General features: G+C 39.3%; 1 protein-coding gene across 2 annotated transcripts in view; it reads right to left on the reverse strand.

The window, feature by feature from the left end:
* Window positions 1-10,336: 10,336 nt before the first annotated feature.
* The window catches only part of LOC139457516 (uncharacterized), a 34,562-nt gene continuing 23,541 nt past the window's right edge, over window positions 10,337-21,357 (reverse strand). Inside the window, exons 6-11 of one of the 2 annotated variants that reach the window (XM_071238903.1) lie at window positions 20,913-20,942; window positions 17,550-17,675; window positions 16,326-16,350; window positions 15,553-15,584; window positions 13,425-13,490; window positions 10,337-12,988 (exon numbers count right to left, since the gene is read on the reverse strand). In XM_071238903.1, the coding sequence (XP_071095004.1) occupies window positions 12,912-12,988; window positions 13,425-13,490; window positions 15,553-15,584; window positions 16,326-16,350; window positions 17,550-17,675; window positions 20,913-20,942 (356 nt within the window). In that variant the 3' untranslated portion in view covers window positions 10,337-12,911. The remainder of the gene's footprint in view (window positions 12,989-13,424; window positions 13,491-15,552; window positions 15,585-16,325; window positions 16,351-17,549; window positions 17,676-20,912; window positions 20,943-21,357) is intronic. The other variant, XM_071238904.1, reaches the window with a different exon arrangement.

The following is a 21,357-nucleotide window of genomic DNA, read 5'->3' on the forward strand; positions in this document are numbered from 1 at the left end:
ATACCGTGAGGTGAGGTGAAACGGGGTTTAACGTCGCGTCCAAGATTGTTGCACTTATATAGCGACGTGCATGTACGTGTGTGTGTGTTTGTGTGGCTGATTGTACTGGTCCGTACTGATGCCGATTTATAGTGCTAGCTCACTGAGATACCATGCCGCAGTTTAACATGAAGCCGACCAGTCCTTGTTTTAGCCTCCTAATGCCGAGCGCCAGACAGGGTAACAACAAGTACCATCTTTTAACGTCTATTGGTATGACGCGGCCGGGGATCGAACCCTCGACCCTCCGCTCTCCGGGCGGACACTCTACCACTAGACCACGGAGGCGGTCACACATACCATGAATAAGGAAGCATAGGAAATCATAGATGTAACATCTAACCATTACGTTTGTAAGTTTACTTGACCATCCAATATGGGTTCAGTACGTGTTTGGAAAAGGGGTTGGTCCTTTTTAGCGCTCTCAGCCATACGTCTGAGATTGCGGTGACTATTATGGTCATTAGCTATGATGTTCGAAAAGTTGTGTGAATAAATGTGAAAGTCTGGAATTTCAACTTTGACAGGAGATAGGTAGGTGGTGGTTCCTGTTAGTGGTTCTAATGTATTGCCCTCAAAGAATTGTTGTAGCAAGGCTAAATTGACTGGATGAGAAGGAGTAACAGTGTTACTTGCATGAATTAAGACTTACAGGAATAAATAGTGATTGGGTAGATAGCGCACATCGACATGGAATGGACAATATGCAGAAATTACAACCTTTTACCATTTTTAAACCTGACTCACAGTCCAATGAAATTAGAGGAACATGATAAACTAGTACTTTGGAAGGGGATATTTGAATGAAATTAGACTGTTTGGTAGTGATGAGAAAACGGAAGTTGCAAAACTGTTTAACATCTTTTACCCTGTTATGAAACAAGGACATAACACAGGACGACTGGGTGTTAGGTATCAAGGCGAGCTTGAAAGGACATTGTAATTGTTTGAATCCTTGACACTGGGAAAGATATTTGTATGTTAAGGGAACATGATATTGACCATCTGAAGAAATAGCTAAATATTTGGGTAAATTTAAAAGTTGGGTAGCATGAGCTGAAGTGGAGTTAATAGGAACAGGAAGGGAGGTAATTTCATAAAGAGACATTGGTATTTTCATAGCTGAGGTTGGGAAGTTAAAAGAAACATATAAGTTCTTGTGGTGTCGAGCAAAGATGAATTCAGGCTGTGAATAATGGCAGTTTGTGTTTTGGTGCATCGGTGTAAACGTTTTGTATTTGTCATGTATATTTGCCGAATACTGTGTCTCATGTCCTGTGGTTGTACAAGGAGTGGAGAAAGTTTTCCTTTCGGTAGATCTTGTACACCTGAACTAAGCTGGCAGAGTTCGTGTTTTAAATGTGATGATTGCATCATGTGTTTGGTAAGCAGGGAAGACGTGAATACGTTTTCAGATTGGAGGATCGAAAGAGCTGCATTTACCGATTATGTGATATTACATAAATCGTCGTGGTTTTGTTTCATACCACGAATAATATTTTGGAACCTGTTATCAACTGATGCCATAAACGATGAAAGATGTTCTGAATGTTGACTTAAAGCATTGGTGATACGAGAGCGATCCTTTGTAAGGGAATTGATGTGTTTCCACTTCTCATGGTACATTCTTGTACCATTTACCCATTTTGATGACAAGATCTTATCGACTTCAAAATAGTGAGATGATTGAAATTGATCTTTTTCACCTGACCGTTGTTGTCCTTGATCTGTTTGGTTGGGTTCTTGGCTGGTTTCTTGCTTTTTCTGATTGTTGGTTTGTGTGTCTTGTTGTGGTTGGGATCTGTGTTGTTCGTTTTGTGCTTGTTCTTGGTAGTGATGTTCTAGGTGTGTTGATCTGTCTCTTGGATCATCATATAGGATCGATCTGTTTGCGTTTATCATGCTTTTCGGCAACACCGTAGCTTGTATGTATAATTGGCTCCTAATCCAACTATGTAGTAAGGTCCTATGTACTTGGGCTGTAGTTTTGCGGATAAGCCAGGCTGCTACTTTTCATTCTTCAGCAATACTTGATCTTGAAGTTTGAAGCTGGTTTCTTTGGCCTTTCTGTCATAGTAATGTTTATTTTTCTCCTGGCTCTTTCTGATGTTTGTCGATGGAATTTTGTGTACCATCTTCAGATGTTCGATGGTTGATTTAAGATGGGCATCTGCATCTTGACTGAGCGTTTCTTTAGGGATCAATGATGAGTCAAAGGGCAAGATCATTTCTCTCCCAAACAAGAGATGAAAAGGTGAGAACCCAGATGATTCTGATTGTGTAGTCCTAAAGGTCATTATGATGCTTGGAATCAACCCAGGCCAGTTTGAATGTGTTTCATTGCAGTGTCTTCTCAAGGCTTGCTCTATGACGGCGTTACGACGCTCACAAGAAGCATTTGATATTGGATGATATGAACTGGTGCTATGACGTGTGACCTGAAACAGTTCACAAATAGCTGAAACCAGTTTTGACATGAAGGCTGCTCCACGGTCAGACACAATGGTACAAGGTGCCCCATAACATGTAAAGATCTGATTATACAATTTAGTAGCAGCTTCCGTGGCATCTTGAGTCTTTGTTGGAAAGGCTTCACACCATCCACTGAACACATCAAAAGGATATGTTTATATCCTTCCTGTGCCTGTGATTGGACCTATGAAATCCACATGGAGGCGAGAAAAAGGTAATGGTGTCAATGGTGCTGGTCTGTTGTGATATGTACGTTTTGATCGTTGACAAGCATCACAAGATCTGATGTAGTCTTCAACATCTTGATGAAGACGAGGCCAGAAGTACTTCTGAATCAATGCAACTCTTGTGGCATCACGACCCTTGTGACATCCACCAGCAAGGGAGTCATGGTATCACTTCAAGGCGTCTGGTTTGAAGATCTTTGGTAAAGCAATCTGAGTGATAATTATCAAATCATAATCTACCGACTTGTGCACCAATCCTTTGCTTTGCTTGTCTGTGAAATGTGCTGGTATCTCAGACGTTTCTAGGTAATGGATGATGTGCTTGAGGTCGGGACATTCTCTTTGTCTTTGTGCGATGTCATGAAGGTCAGGCGCTGATGTGTCTATTGTAGAAGCAGATGCTACCATCTCCTTCTTTTCACTTGTATATTCAAACTTTGTCTTGAATTGTATGGGAAGAACAAGAAGCGGGGTTTGTTTGCTCTTCGTGAGAATCAGCATACATTCCTGGAGACATACTTACAATTGATGTGTCATCATTCTCATTCTTGGAAGCTGATTCTTGTGGAGGATAGGGTCGCCCTAATGCATCAGCATTTTGTTTTTTTCTTTCCTTCTCTGTGAATGATGTCAAATGTGTATTCCTGGAGTTGGAGAGCTGAACGACCTGAACCTGTTTGCTTAAATTTGTGAAGCCATGTGAGGGCTTTGTGGTCTGTTGCCACTGTAAATCTTTGAGACCCGAGGTAGACACAGAATGCTTTTATTCCTTCTAAAACTGCGAGACATTCCAGTTCTGTCACTGTCCATTTCCTTTCACTTTCATTTAAAGATCTACCGCCATAGGAAATCACATTTTCCGGTCCTTTGTCATTAAGCTGTCCTAAGATATAGCCTAAACTGGTTCCGCTAGCATCTGTGGTTAAAATGAAGGGTTTTGTTACATCTGGATAGCCCAGAACAGGTGCAGATGTAAGGGCAATTTTGAGTTTTTTAAAGGCATGTTGACATCTTTCATCCCAATTGAACTTTGCTTCTTTTCTAAGCAACTGATTAAGAGGTGAGGCAATTTGTGAAAACCCTTGAACAAATTTCCTATAATAGATGGCAACTCCAAGGAACTTTCGTACCTCTTGTTGATTTCTTGGAGCTGGCATGCTTCTATTTTGGTTTTGTCAACTTCAATACCATCCTTACTGAAGACATGACCCAGATAAGTTACCTTCTTTTCAGCAAATTTGCATTTACTCGGTTTCAGTGTAAGACCTGCCTGTCGGAGCTTCTGGAAACCTGTTTGATGTGCTTTAGGTGTTCCTCAAAGTTCCTGGAATAGATTATTATGTCATGGACGTATACGAGCGGGTACCTCCAGTTCATCTCACGTAGGACATCTGTCATCAACATTTGAAAGGACATGGGTGCATTGGTCAACCCAAAAGGCATCCGATTCCACTAAAACACTCTCTCTGGCATAATAAAGGCTGACTTTTGTGTCTGGGTCCATTGGTATTTGACAAAATCCACTGGCGCAGTCCAAAACTGAGAATATCTGAGCTTGAGTTTCTCCAATAGTGTCCACCACATCTTCAAAACGAGGTAGAGGGAAGAATTCAACTTGAGTAACGCTGTTCAATTTTCGGAAATCAATGACAAAGCGATAATCACCCGATTTCTTCTTGACCATGACAACAGGGCTTCTCAAATCTGAGCGACTTGGTTCAATGATATCTGCGTCAAGCATTTTCGGTACCTGTCTGGAACATTCTTTTCGAATTTCTGGATTCTGTCTATAAAACGTATGGGTCGAGCATCTCCTGTTTCTATCTTGTTGGGGTACAAGTTGCTTTTCCCAGCTCATGCCAGTTTTCAGCAAAGACTTCTCTGTTGTCTTGATGAAAAGTGTTCAGCTGGGTCTTTTGTAGAGGTGAGAGATCAGAAGTGGAAAGATCAAAGTCGATATTATTGGTAGATTTACCTTGGTTGCTGTTGTTACTTGAGATAGACAGAACGCTTACTGAATCATCTTCCTCATGCAAAGTCTGAATGGAACTGACATCTACTTCACTTACTGTTGTGAGGACTATACAAGCTGGTAAGTTGATGGTGCTGTTAGTTGGATTTAGTAAACGGAATGTGGTTTTACCTTTCTGTCTTGTAGATTGTGATTAATCAGATTTTGAGTGGGTTCCAATAAAAGAACTGTGTCATCTGTGTTCCGAGAAATTCGAACTGTAATGTCCATTTGTCCTCTAGGTCGTAAGGTGGTTGGTTTGTAAGCACGAGCTGTATTACCTGTATTAGCTTGAACCAGTGAGACAAAGATAAACCCATCATGAATAGAAATGGTTCGAGAACCAAGGTCTGCTGTAACTTTGTTATTTTCAAGAAAGTCCATTCATAAGATGAGTGAATGGTGGGGCTTTGCAAAGACATAAAAGCTGTGTGAAAGCGTTAGGTGACCTATTGGAAACGACAATTGTATGGTGCCTAAAATGGTTTGCCTTTCACCTCCAAATCCTACCACTTATTCAGTGGGGGATTTGTGTAATTGTGAATCACCTAACCGAATTTTGTTTAAAAGATTTTGGCTAATGCAACTGATGGATGCGCCTGTGTCTATGAGTGCATTTGTTCTTTTGTCATCAAAATGAACCAGTATGGTGTTCTTGTGTAGAGGTGCTTCCAAAGATATGCTTTGCTGTGTATGCCTGACATTTGCATGTGACAAAGTGTCAGGCGAGAATCCCAAAACAGTAGGGGGGGGGGTTGTTGTTTCGGGAGGGGTTATGGGGATCTCTGTTTGACATGACATTGGGTGTAATGAATTGGGCTTTGTGAGCCTTCCTACACATTCTAGTTGTATGGTTGTTGACCATATTACAATTGAATGAAATCCTGCACAATTGAACCCATTACAATACTCACCACAATGGTAGCATGGCGAGTGTGAGTATGCAGCTCTGGCAGCAGCTCTGTAGCACCTGTTCTGTTGACTCTGACGTCTTGGCTGGTACTGTCGAGAAGAGTCCTGGGAGGGATCCTGCTGCATAGGCTGAAATTGTTGAGGTAGATTAAGGCCTACAGTTATTTGTTGGTGGTCGTGATGACCGAAGTCCAGCATGTTCATATTCAGGTTGACGATGCTCCGCCTGTTGGTACCGTGAAGGTTGCTGTTGATACTGTTGATACTGAGGGCGAGTTCTGAAGGGTCGTCTATACCGTTCATGTCCGGCCATTGTCACTTGGTCGGGGGATGGCTTTTGAGATGAAATCAGCATAACCTTCAGGACATCCACCAGGTTGCTTATCTGTTCATCCTTAGCTGATATGCCATTGACAACTGCAGAATGTTTCTTGTTTGTTATACATTTGGCTTCAAAACAATATTCACTATCGATATGAGAAGTGTATTGAAAAGCGGGGAGATAAAGTTGAAAAATAAAATTAAAAACACTTTCACAATTGTTGATTTTCTTTGTTGGGCTTAGAACTTTTTGACCAGCCCTCGTAGTTGCTTCTTTATTTGCATATCCGTTTGCTTTATCTTGCCGAGAAACCTTACCCATTATATGATAAATTTAATGTTCCGTATATGTATACTTTGTGCAACATTTTGACGTATGCAGATTGAGAGGAGGAAATTTTGGAAGACAAATCTTGAGTCCGATATGGCCGCCAAGACATGTGACTTTCCACATGCAATTAAGAATATGAAATGTTTAACAGGGAAGATTGCTTTATCTTGCTTACTTTCAGTGATCCAAGCCAAATCTTTACAGACAGTTTTATAAGCAAACTATAAGAAATCCAATTTGGACAACAAACAAATTTTCTTTTTGCAAGGAAAGGCAAAAAATTCCTGAAACATATAATGTCGATACATCATACTAATTTTCAATGTTTTCTATACAGAGTCACGGACAACTGTTTTTTTCGAGTGGCCACATAATATTAGGGACAAATCTAAAATCTTAAATGATAGTTTTGAAGTTTGACAAGGTGAAGATGTGTACTCTAAAAAACGACTAATGCTCTCTGAAAAGCTTTAGCTGTCACATCACGTGACTACTGACACGCGACCAAGAACAAACGTTCACAATCTACTAATGATGACTGAGGCTTTTGTCTTATTCTGAAACACGGTCATAAGGGATTCATTTGTATGCGATTAATTAAAAAAATTGGTAAAGAGTAAATTTCAAGATGGCCGCCATTCATATGCAATAGAATAGCAGGTTCATAGATTTTGATATGTGGTGCATAGAAGAGATGATTTTAGAAACAATGCTAAAACACTCAATCTAACATGGCTGCCAAACTAAAACGAGCCCAGTCAAAGAAAAAAGTTGATGGGGATCATATTTCGGTGACCCATGCCTACTTTTAGAGACAAGTGGCTATTTATTGTTTCTGTTTTTTCAAAGCAGTGGGATATAATATCAATATCGATGATATTTTTTAATTATGGTCAAATTGACAATCAACTTCAACTGAACTATGAACAACAGACACCAGTGAAACCGTACCATCTGTTTCATATTTTTTTTAGATAAATGCATAAGGATTTAGAGTGAGAAAACAAATTAATAAGATTGTATGACAAAAAAGATTATTTCAACTTTCCAATAGCCAACTTTCCTTGATGCAGAGCAATGTTACTGCAGCTCCAGCCTTTGGTATCTACATATCACTTATGATGTACTATCAAACATGTTGTTTCATCAGGGTTACAACATGCAAGGCCATAGTAAAGCATTCAAAGCGTTTTATGGTGAATGTGGAGGACGCGTCCAAATTTGACGCATCAGTGACCAAAAATAATTATATATATATAAATAAATATTTCAATACATACCAAGGCTAATAGAAAAACAAAAAAATCAATATAAAGGAGATCGACGGTCCCAATGTAAATAAGCATATAAACACGGACATTACCAGTTCCTCTTTACGTTGTTAACCATTTGTCACGGGTGATCCCTCCATATCAGTTTGCAAAAGGCTATCCAGTCTGTAATAGAGGACCATACATGTAACGGAAATTCATAGATTTAGTTCATATGCAATCATATGCAATTTCAACAAAGGCAAAGATATTGGTGAAGGTTGTAATGGCAGTCAAATATGTCAACAATCTCACTAAAATCAGATCCAAGTTCTCGCTGCCGCTAAACAAAGATCTGAAGACATCCCATTACATCCCATAATAGGAAGTCCTCAGATCTTTGTTTACCGATAGCGAGAGCTGATTTAAATGAGATTGGGTCAAATATATTAACATATCTGGGTCACTGATGATCGATTGAGTGCAAATCCGAAAAGGTGTCCTGTATATACATGATCCAAACTTTATACGAACCGGTCGAATGATATTATGATTTTACAATGTACATAAACTTTACCGTTTAACCATGTATTTTTATGTTTATATGAGAGTACACTAGGACCATCACAGGAGATGTCTCGAGGAACAAGCCGGTTTAAAAGTGGCTCAACAACTCTACAACATACATAGGATGGGGTCGTGGGGAGCCGGATCCCACGGATAACCAGGAATGTGGTCAGCTTAACCCGGATGGGATGACTGATATGCAATGTTCCAGGCACAGAACTTTTATCTGTGAGAAGATGTTCACTTAACATAATACCACTAATGTTATAGTGCAAACAATTTCAATTCTTTTCTTTAAAACACTTTTATTCAAAATACCTAAATGTATCAATATGTTTCAAAAGTGCGCCGAAATTCTATCTACTTTGTCTATTTAATAAAGTCAGCAATCTCCTTTGTCTGTTTAATATATTCAGCAAAGTCCTTTGTCTGTTTAATATATTCAGCAATCTCCTTTGTCTGTTTAATATATTCAGCAAACATTCGGCGTATTCCCTCTAATCATAAGCCCCTTCAAGCACCAGTCACGATATTATCGGCGAGAGTAACCGATAGAAGCGTCAGAAAACGGTCTTGCTGTGTGATATAAATTAACTTATGACTATTTGAAAAAGTACAAAATTCGTGTTACGTTCATATATTTTTTTCTAGTAGATTAAAACGCTGTTCAGAAAAAAAGTCACAGGAACTGAAAAAGTGGGTTTAATCTTCCACAACTTAAACATCTTAAGATGCTCAATATTCACACAGTCTCATCCAATGGTTGCGGAGGCTCAGCATGCCGACCAGTCTCCACTGATAGGGGTAAAGAGCCACATCTAAATCTGGATAATAAGCTTTCACTGTGCATTGGTATTTACAGAGTTATGAAACTTGAAACGCCTATATGTTTTGAGCTTGTTGCCGTTCTTTTTAATGTCGCCTTATCTTCACTAATTGGACTATCTTTCAGGAAACACAAGGTTTGCGAAGCATTGCATTAAAATAAATATACACTTCACCCTGCCGCTTTGTGCTGACGTTGCGGATCCAAAATGCATTCAATGTATTACCATGCATGTTACAATATCATTACAATATCAACCGTATTGTATTTCCACTATTAGACGCAGGATATCTATTAATTTCGCGAGATCAATTGACATAGCGTCTATTAAGAGCCGGCGTGTATATGAAAATCGGCGTCTTATAGAGGAAATACGGTATACAGTCACAATACGTTATTGGCAGCCATTGTTATGGATCAACATGTATGCTATCGATGTTTTCATACGCACGGATTTTATGTGAAAATGTTTGTTTGTTTGTTTGTTGTTTAACGCCGCACTCAGCCGTATTCCAACTATATGACGTCGGTCTGTAAATAATTGAGTCTGGACAAGACAACCCAGTGTTTTGACATCATGAGCATCAATCACTGGGTTGTCTGGACCAGACTCGATTATTTACAGACTAGGTCTCGAGATTTAAACCTTGTCGAAGATTTATGGGATGCACTGGATCAATGACTGCGAGGACGTCAGCAACTACCACAGAACCTCCGACAGCTTGCACAAGCACTGCAAGCAGAGTTGGTGAGCATTCCCCACACCACAATTCGGGCATCTGATTGCTCCCATGGGACGACGATGGCAATAATGTGTGCCAAGTTTGAAATCGAGTACTATCTGTTGATTATTTATATGATGTATAAAATATACATCTAAAATCACTTTTGCGTTACTATTTCTGAAGATTATATGATGGTATCTAATTTTTTGTGTTTCATGAATTTGAATGTGACAACTAATGATAGTTATCACTGATGTTGTGAAGTATAAATCTTTTTTTACAATTTAAAACATCTTTTCATGTATTTAATGGTTCACCTTTCCATTTTATTTTCAGCTTTCATTTTATGATCGGAGGCCCCATGAACGAGTACAGAGCTGGCAAACCAAGAATAAATATTTGTGCAAAATGTGGATTTCGAATTCACGATTCTTGTATCAATCTCAGGGACGCAACTCTGAATAGCAAACGGGAGCGTCTTAGGATGGCATCATCCAATTCACAATGGTGCTCGTCCAAAGACGATGACTTGAGTTTGTATCCCTCATGTTTGTCATCTCAGTGAAATAGCATTATAGCATAACACTGAGTACACTTCACTACAGAAGACAGAGGATAAGGAAGAACAAGTAGTTTATTGGCATGAAGGCCTCAGGCTCATATACAAAACCACTTACACAAAGCAAGTAGATGATACAATACATGGATACAAAAATACATGAACACAAAACACAATGAAATTGTTAGTTCATTACAACTGATACTCGTTTTTCTTAAACAAATGATAAGTAATGTGATAAATCTTTTAATTGTTAGTGCCCAAAAAAGACTTAAAGGTATTTAAGCTGGGATATTTCCAGAATTTTTCCGGTAGATATACTTTTCTATGATCTTAATAAAATAAATAAATAAATCGAAGTAATGGATGAACAACTTCTTTATTGCATAATAAAGTACTCCAGCTTCTAAATGCCTCTCAAAGAAATAAATCAAAGGTTTTATTCGTTCTCTATATCAAAATGGCAAACTGGGCATATTCTTAGTGATTTGTCAATAACCAAATATTAATATCAATAAGGGAATGTTTCTAACAGAAAAGATTGAGAGATACGTCTCTGGTTCTAATAGACTCCTAAATTCTTAATATGAATAGTAACGTGAACTTGAATTAAGGAAAGAGTGCCAGTTTGGGAAACACATATAGATACATCTATCCTCGAATAAGTGTAGAAAGGAGAGTCAATTATCGACCCTTTTAAATATCCAAACAAAACTAAAACCATGGGGAAAAAGTAGCGAACTTATATTAGAGTCCCATATGTGGTGAACACAATTATGTAAATACACTAACATGTTACACGCCTCATTAGGTAATCTGTCTTCGTGCATAAACTTATGAACTACTTTAAGCCAGTATTTAATGGTTCTAAGAAGATACCTTATATATATTGGATTTGGGGTTTATAATCCGGCATTCAGAAACCTTTAGCAAGCTGGATGGATATTTTCTTTTTTGTGATAATGCTGGAATGCCCACCTCTCCGAACTATATAGTAGAATTGGCTGTATTTGCGTATCGAATATCTTTAAAAGTACGGTAGTCGAAATTATGTCAATTTACCTTAGTTCAAAGAGAGATTTCTTCTAGGTCCGATAAACTAATGCTGACATTTCCTGAAGAATAAACAAAGATATTTGTAATGCCAAGTATCCTTTTTCTACCCGTCTAAATACCACAAATTTCGGTTTTCTTTCAAATTTATTTTTAAGTCCCACTTATCAGAATGAGTTTCAAGAACATTTAGTTGCGTCTGTAACCCACTGGAGCTTATATGATACTAAACTAATGTCATCAGCACATAATAGTAACAATGTTTCTAGTAAATTCGGAAATAATTGAATACTACATTTGCAATTACAAATAACTACCTTTGACAGTTTACTTATGAACAATGAACAGAGTAAGGGGCTTAAAATACCTCCTTGGCGTAAACCATTCGGATAGTTAAAGTAACGTGTAACCTTTACATTTTCTCTTACCCGCGATTTAACCCATTTATGAATACTTCTCAGTGCATTCAGCATTCAGACCAGAAGATTTTAAAAGAAACCATAACTCATCCCGATTTACTGAAGCTAAAGCTTTCTTATAATCTACAAAAGCCACAAAAGGTTTGCATTTCATTTTGCTAAACTTTTCTGTTCCATAGCACGCAATGGACATATGTGGTCAGTCGTTGAGAAACTTTGTCTTATCCCGGCTTGAGTTTCTGGTATTTTATTCCTAATGTTTGACCACCACAGTCGTTTACAAAGAATACTGGTGGCATATGTTTTGAATCTGTATTATGTTCGACTGAGAGGCTGGTAACATAATCAAATATCAAGCTGGAGATACTACACCATTCATCATGTTTATCATCCCTGACTCTCCTAATTAGAGCATGAAGATTGAGATTAAAAAATAATCAACAGTTTACCAAATCTGTTTACAAACATATATACTTTACTACAGAAGACGAATGGTGGATGAAGATAGAAGTGGTTATGGCATTATGGCATTAAACTGAGCATACTTCCCTACAGAAAACGGCGGATGAAGCAAGAAGTAGTGATGGTATTATAGCATTAAACTGAGTATACTTCCCTACAGAAGACGGCGGATGAAGAAAGAAGTAGTGATGGTATTATAGCATTAAACTGAGTATACTTCCCTACAGAAGACGGCGGATGAAGAAAGAAGTAGTGATGGCATTATAGCATTAAACTGAGTATACTTCCCTACAGAAGACGACGGATGAAGGAAGAAGTAGTGATGGTATTATAGCATTAAACTGAGTATACTTCCCTACAGAAGACGGTGGATGAATATACTTCCCTACAGAAGACGACGGATGAAGCAAGAAGAAGTGATGGTATTATAGCATTAAACTGAGTATACTTCCCTACAGAAGACGGTGGATGAATATACTTCCCTACAGAAGACGACGGATGAAGCAAGAAGAAGTGATGGTATTATAGCATTAAACTGAGTATACTTCCCTACAGAAGACGGTGGATGAATATACTTCCCTACAGAAGACGACGGGTGAAGCAAGAAGTAGTGATGGTATTATAGCATTAAACTGAGTATACTTCCCTACAGAAGACGGCGGATGAAGAAAGTAAAATTATTTTAAACGTAACAAGGATGGTTCTGTTCAACTGTATTTGGCCCCATGTCGTACGGATCATACAGCTGTGTAACCTGTTACCGCGTTGTCACCCTCATCATCAGCGCTGACATACAGGGTATTTTCCATCATCACTGAAACATACAAAATAATATAAAAAAATAAATGCAAATGAACAGACACAAACAGTGAAACTCGTACACAAAAATACGGAACATATACACAGGAATATACAAAACATACCCAGACAAGCATAAAACCAACATACATAAACATACACAACCGCACAAAGTGTATAAACATTCAAAAAATATATGGAGTACAGTAAGGGAAAGTCGAGCGTTCTCACATTCTGGAGATCTCGACCTTTGGGCTGATGTTGTAACGGAAAACCTGTCAATGTACACACAGTGCATGCTGTGAACCTAAGTACCGACCATTTGATATTCTCTATGTCTGTCGGTATTATGAATACACGCATTTAAAGTGATGAGAAAAATGCAAAAAAGTGCGAGAACGTGAGATTTGGCCAGGTTTTCTCGTTTACTCTCTCTCTAATGATGAACCTACCTTTTTCACTGCCGTTCGAGGCTTTGTCAATTGCACTTTGTTCATAAAGAATATTGTCCTCCATTTCTGCAGCAAATGGTGGAATAATAAAGTGAAATGATTACTTGAATTATATAACACAGTGAGTAAGCAACTAGTTAATAATAATAATAATAATAATAATAATAATAATAATAATTTGGACTCGACAAATGCAACATTCTTCATCTGAAACGTGGCAAGGCAGAAGAGGGGGGGGGGGGGGGGGGATCAGTCAGTTTACTTCGAGGAGGAGTTATTGACCATCTCGTGGAAGGTCAGGCCCATACGTACTTAGGGATGCAGATTAGGGATTAACTCCAGACTGCCCATTTCGAGGAAAAACTTCTGTCAGAGTACAAATGTAGACTTAAGAAAATCTGGCGTTCAGAGCTGAACGCTCGCAATAAAGTCAAAGCCACAAATACTTATGCTGTACCCGTCCTTTCATATTCTTTTGTTGTTGTTGACTGAACGAAACAAGAAATTCAGGGTATTGACACCTTCACACGAAAAATCATGTCAGACAATAGATCTCACCACCCTCGCTCTTCCCTCAATCGCTTATATTTACCATTCATTATGGGAGGACATGGTTTGATTAACGTTGGGGCTCTTCATGATAGAATTGTTTTATTTGTCTGATGATCCTCTTGTAAAGCATGTCAAGACTCATGATGAAAACAAGGCATTCCACAGTTTTCTAAAACGAGCCAATGATGTGGGACATAATCTCAATGTCGGTGTTGATTTTGTTGATTGTTCTGTACTGCTGGACGGTACAGAAATGAGTGTCAACCAGGCGAAGTGTCATATCAAGTCGGCCCAGACTCTAGGAGAGGCTATCTGAACGACCACTGAATCGAGTTTATATGCAGTGTGTTGAGAAGATCAGCAATCCTGCTTAGTCCTTCGCTTGGATGAAGTCGTCTGGCCTTAAAAGTGAAGCAGAAGGCTTTCTGTTTGCTGCTCAGGACCAGTTACTTCCCACTTGAAACCGTCAATTTGTGATTTTGCATCAACATGTAAATATGAAATCTAGATAATGTGATGAATTTAAAGAGGCTGGCCAACACATTGTTAGTGGATGCCAAACTTTGTCACAAACACAGAATCTTAAGCGATATGATGGAGTGGCTCGATCATTTTATTACCGTCTTCGCCATTCTTGTGGTTTTGACACAGAGGTCCATCCATGGTACGACCCGGAATATGTAGAGGGCGTCATGGAAAATGATAAATACAAAATCCTTTGGAATAGGCACGTATACAGCCTCAGACATATCCAGGCCAACAAACCTAATCTTGTCCTTTTTCATAAATCAAATGGGATCATTTATATAATTGAATTTTCTGTCCTTTTTGACACTAATGTGATAGACAAGATTCAGGAAAAACACGGCAAACAAGCGGACCTCGCTTTCGAAATGTTACGCTTGCATCCCAAATACCAAGTTGTCCGACTCCGCATTGTTCTTGGTGCCTTAGGTCCTTGCAGCTCCTAGTCTGTTCACTGACATTTGGAGAGTTCCCGGGTTTGCTACCAGTAATACAGCCCTTCTGACAATCTGGATTATTAGTGATCCATTCATATAATTTTCACCGCTAGTTTTCCTATCTAATACTTTTTTAAATAAATTGTAATATTGTTATATATATTCTGAGCAGTATCTTATTGATATGAATATGAAGAAATCTCTTTTTGCTTTACCACTATTTAAATGTTCCTCATGATCGAATGAAGTAAAGTTCTGTGAACAGATGATTATGTAAGTTTTGTACTACATTTATACTAGCTCTCGAGGACAAATATCATGTTTTTCGTCTTTGTCCATTCCACTCCACAGAGAAAAAAATATATATACTTGTGCATCACATCACATTGAAAGTAACAAATCTGAACATAAAAACAAACAAATGACATGCAACATGTTATGTGGCCTTTAAGTGCTTGAATAAACAAAAGACTGAATGAAAGATAGGTTTTCACTTTGAATTTGTGTCAAATTTAAAATTCCTGACTGTTTGCATTAAGAAAAGTTTTAATCATATACATTGTACATAAAATTATGGATCATACATTAAACAGTTTAGAAGTGTTCTATCTTACCTATCTTGTCTCGTCGATTGGGTACCGATGAGCTTGAAAAGGAAACGTTATAATTTATTATATTCAGTTCTAACCTCATTAGAGAGCTCAGAGCTCGGACTTGCTTGTTAACGCCACAGTCGGTAATTTTCCAATCAAGTCACGGCGACAATAAATACGACTGTTGATAGCACGATCATCAAGGCGATGACAGGCTATCTCAATTCACAGAGCCTGACCTCCTGAGCATATAGTTTGATTTTTCGACAAGCACGAGGAAGGGGAAACCTGTTACCACTCGAAATCCCAACAATGTTTCTGGAGTGAGTGAGCATGGTTTTACATCGCTTTTAGTAATATTTCAGCAATATCCCTGCGGGGGACACCAGAAATGAGTTTCACACACTGTACCAATGTGGGGAATCGAACCCGAGTCTTCAGCGTGACGAGTGACAGCTTTACCCACCGCCCCCAATATTCCTGGAATTAATAGGATATACAGTACTTGACGTGTTTCGAACCACTATTTCACCTTTGGTCATTGTATGGGTCGTACAATGGCCTACGGGTACTAGGAAGCCGCACTTTCCTTACCCCTTGAACTAAAATGATTATGGAATTCGCCGTGATATAACTGGAATAATGTTAAAAGCGGCGTTAAACCCAACTCACTCACTCACTCACTCACTCTAAAGAACAGCATCACCAATGGAAATGCTTTAAGAAGTATGATAGTATTTTTTAATAGTTGTTATCTTCACCGTACTGTGTTTTGAAATTGTTGACGTGCTTACCTTTCAGCGACGGTTTTATTTGATCCTGAAGATGAGATAGAAACACTGGACAACTAGATACAGTTAACAATGGTTGATTGCAGGTTGATGACGATAACGGATAATTTATAGAGTGAATACACAATGCCATTTAGAAAGTGGTCAAATGTAACATATGTTATATTTGGGATAACACTTTCTCAGTAAAGTACAGATTCTAGTACTTTTTGGGGGGTTGAGTCCCGTCCGAGATTCGAACCCACACCTGCCAGGGTGAGGCACCTAATCGCCAGGACACAAAGTCAGCGATCTAACCCACTCAGCCACCGAGGTTTCCACAAAAATGAAAGTCCGACAACTGGTAGTCTAGATCACGTACTTTGAGTACCCATCTGAGAAGTGTAAATTGGCACGGCTCCCATGGCCAAAAGCTATGAATACACAATGCCATTTAGAAAGTGGTCAAATGTAACATATGTTATATTTAGAATAACACTTTCTCAGTAAGCTACAGATTCTAGTACTTTTTTTCAAAAAAGGTACTAGAATCTGTACTTTACTGAGAAAGTGTTATCCCAAATAGAACATATGTTACAATTCATAGAGTGTCTCAATTTATTGACAGTTCAAAGATGATGACATTTCACAGATACAGAGAACCACAGCTTATAACGAGTCACAGTTGAAAGAGATTCACGTTTTTAGAAAGTCGCAGTTTATTAGGAATTAAACTGTGTAGAGAGCAACAGTTTTAAGGGTGACACTTGATAATGGTCACAAATTATAGTCATTAGGGTTTCTAGAGAATCACGGTTGTAAAAGAGTGCTCCAGTTGTAGGAGAGTCAAGGTTTATAGAACATGACATTGTATAGAGACACACAGTTCAAATGGTGGTCCAGTTTTAAGAGAGTCATGTTTTTAGAACATGACATTGTCCGGAGACACACAGTTCAAAGGGTGGTCCAGTTTTAAGAGAGACGTGGTTTATGTAACATGCCAGTTCCTAGAGAGAAGTTAAAAGAGCATCTGAAATATTTGGGAGTGAACGTGTGTGGTACAACCCTTTATAAAGATACTAGTACTAAAACAATATGACTGTGTTTCGATGAGTTGCAGACATTTCAATCAATAATTTCAAGTGATATCTGTTACATTGACATGCCGATAATCTATGCACGTGTGCAGGATGTACCGAGCCTGTGCCGACACACGTGCTTTAAGGTTCTTGTTCAGTCTATATTTACCTTCTAGTCTGTTTGCCTGCCTCTTTTTCTGTACAGTGACAACAAGGATGGCGACAGCAATCACGACCACGCCCACGGTGCAACCAATGGCAATATACAAGACGGGACTGTCGGTTTCAAGAGAGCCTGTAACACGATGATATATCCATTGATATTTTGCATTATCAATATTGCTATCAATTTCATCATTGGCCATGTCCTCGTCGTTCTCATCGTTGTTGTTTACGATGTCAGAGATATATATGTTGTACTCCACCACATTAGCAATATACTAGCAATATCAAGGCGAATGCCAAAAGAAATCGGCTTCACACATTGTACCCATTTGGGGAATGGAACCCGGGCCTTCGCCCGAGCAAACGCCTTAACCACTGGGCTACCCATCGCCCCAAAAATGTGAAACTCATTGGAAGGATAGAGAATCATGACTGTGGCCATCATCGTTGTTATCGACTTTCCCAGAATACCAGCAGCATGTCAAATATTTTGACACATTGAATTTATCTTTCGATGAGAAAAAGAAAGAAAATGAAAGCTGAACTGTCTCTTTAATGACTGGTGGTTCGGTTTATCCTCAAGGGATTAATAGTTTCTGTGTTTATACATTTCGGCTCGTATTAGTGAGTGAGTGAGTGAGTGAGTTTGGTTTTACGCCGCTTTTAGCAATATTCCAGCAATATCACGGCGGGGGACACCAGAAATGGGCTTCACACATTGTACCCATGTCGGGAATACGAACCCGGGTCTTCGGCGTGACGAGCGAACGCTTTAACCACTAGGCTACCCGACCGCCCCTCGGCTCGTATTAACAGAAAGTCTTATATGAATACTTAACATAATTAAATGAATGAGTGAGTGAGTTTGGTTTTACGCTGCGTTTAGCTGTATTTCAGTAATATCATGGCTGGGGACACCAGAAATAGGTTTCACACATTGTACCCATGTCAGGAATCCAACCTAGGTTGTCAGCGTGACGAGCTACCCGACCGCCCAAAAAATTAATGAAAGTCGTTGTCACTGTTTATCTTTCTTGAATATGTAATGCAATATGTGACACCTATAGCTTAGTTGGAGGGGGATCTTTTTAAAAGTGCATTTTTAAGGTATTCGTCGCACTGGTGTAGATGGGTTGGCCTCTATACCATAGTGTTCTTGTATTTAGGAGTAATTTCATGTAACTCTTTTACGTTTGTTTTGTGTGCCAGAATATTGTCTGTTTGTCTGGTTTTTAAAAATAATCACTTTTTGGTAATATAACACTGAAGTATGTAATAAGATGTTAGGTAAAATAAATGTAATTAAGATTTAGTTGTAATGAAGTAAAAGAGTTACCTTTCTGTTGTTTCTGTGTTAGAACCGTGCCGGGGTAGTTGGGTTCATGGTAAAAGAAGGGGCAGTCGGGTAGCCTAGCGGTTAAAGCGTTCGCTCTTCACGCCGAAAACCAGGCTTTTGATTCCCGACATGGGTACAATATGTGAAGCCCATTTCTGGTGTCCCCCCGCCGTGATATTGCTGGAATATTGCTAAAAGCGGCGTAAAACCATACTCACTCACTCACTCATGGTAAAAGAAACCACGCATCACTTTCAGTTTTGCACATGTGATGTAACTTAAAAATTGTTCCAAGCGATTGGTACTGACATACCAAGAAACATCATCAGGACGACCGGAGATTCGAAACCACGATTATAGATTTCTGAAACAGCTAAGCGAGGCAACTCTTTAGACGCTTGAAAAGGCTGGCCCTCCAGTGCCCCATGTCATATGTGATATAGCACGATGTGTCAGCTTGACGCGGGAGCAAAGCCAGATATGACGCAGATTTTGGACGTCTTTCACTTTCGTGAAACCCATGAGCATGGGAATGGTGCTGACAAACTGGGAAATATCACCGCAAACCAGGAATCCACTGGCATGTGGTGTTGGTACACCTAAGAGACGCAACACCCCGGGTAGTAATATAATCCATCCGCGTCATGATCCGGGATAGAATTGTTCTTCAGCAACCCATACTTGTTGAGTGGGCAGGCTCTCCGACTTGGTTGATTCATGTCATCGTATGGGTAAAATGGGGTTTTACGTCGCGTCCAAGATTATTGCACTAATATAGTGACGTGCATGCACATGTATGTGTGTGGGGGGCTGCTTGTACTCGTCTGGACTGATGCCGATTTATAGTGCTAGCACACTGAGATACCATGCCGCAGTTTAACATGAATACCCCACTCAGACACAGTATACTGACTCCGAGCTGACCAGTTCTGGTTTTAGCCCCTTAATGCCGAGCGCCAGGCAGGATAACAACAAGTACCATCTTTTAACGTCTTTTGGTATGACGCGGTTGGGGATCGAACCCCGGACCTTCCGCTCTCTGGACGGACGCTCTACCATTAGACCACGGAGGCGGTCATGTCATCGTATGCGTAGATCGATCATGATGTCTGAAACGCCAAAGGGACCAACTCTGAGACGACAGCACACCGGTGGACACTGGATGTAATACAATCGATCCTTGTAAAGATACGGGTTAGAATTGTTCTTCAGCAACCCCATCTTGTCGTAAGGCGGCTAACGACATCGGGTGGGCAGGCGCTCTGACTTGGTTGATGCATGTCATTTTATGCCAGTTGCTTAGATTGATGCTCATGATGTCAATCACTGGATATTTACAGACTGCCGTCATATAGCTGGAATATTGCTGAGATCAGAGATTTGCTCACCATGTCTCCACGCTTTCAAAATCAGTCAAGGCTATTAAGTTCTATAGAACAGATACCATCATCAGTGACATTTCTCAATTCCAGAGTAAAGTTCACAAGTGTTTGTGCTACTGAGATTATTGTATACCGTATTCGATGTCATAAGCGCCCAGGGCGCTCTCATAATTAGAAATAGGGGTGTCTTATTAGAATATTATTTTGGTGGGAAAAAAACAGTTGAAAGATAAATTTCGTGGATTATGCTGACAGCCTGAACGGTATATTTACGACAGATATATTTTCAAGAATTTAATTGCCCATAATTAAGGGTGCATATAACACACGAGTGCATATTATTAGAGCGGAGCGTTTATTACGTCGAATACGGTAGTTCACCTTAATATCACATGTTGTCAATGTTTGAAGAACACTAAGGTGACCACACAACCTTGCTGTTTCCTTTACCTTATATCAGTGGCCTGTCGTCTCTATGGGCTGACAAGGGCATCAGTCCGGGTAAGTACAACATGGGTTAAATGTCCAGAACCGGTATCACATTGGGCTTTGCTCCAACATCAAGCGAGGATGCTGTGGATGACTGAAAGTCGTGGCATCAAACTGTACCCAATTTACTCATTCATTACAACTAACTACTCACACTTACCTGAAAGAGGAGACGTCGTGGTACTGTCACCTGGATCAACCAAAACAAACGTTCTGTGATTCAAATCTTAGCATGAACATGACTCAAAATTATTTTTATGAATTATAATGAAAGAATGTAACTTTTGTTGAACATATGTTATTGTTATGGTACTTAGATTATGGATTAGGATTTGTGATCGAAATAAAATACACTCGATTGACTTTTTCCTCTATACAAATTACACTCAGGTTGTTTCGTATGTGGAACCAATATTGCCATACTCGAATATTTTATTGCAGTTGTTATAACCATCTAATAAATAACGTTTTCTCGAGTAGAGAGGATGATAAAGATATTCTGTTCATGTATAGATCATAACGTATAAGTCATTCGGGACTCATGGATGAAAAAAGTCTTGAGTTCCATTCGACCGTGTAACGCCAGGGGAACATGTGCTCGGACC

The sequence above is a fragment of the Haliotis cracherodii genome, unplaced genomic scaffold (genome assembly GCF_022045235.1).
Source record: "Haliotis cracherodii isolate W230 unplaced genomic scaffold, xgHalCrac1.p SCAF_12, whole genome shotgun sequence".
Taxonomy (NCBI): Eukaryota; Metazoa; Mollusca; class Gastropoda; order Lepetellida; family Haliotidae; genus Haliotis; species Haliotis cracherodii.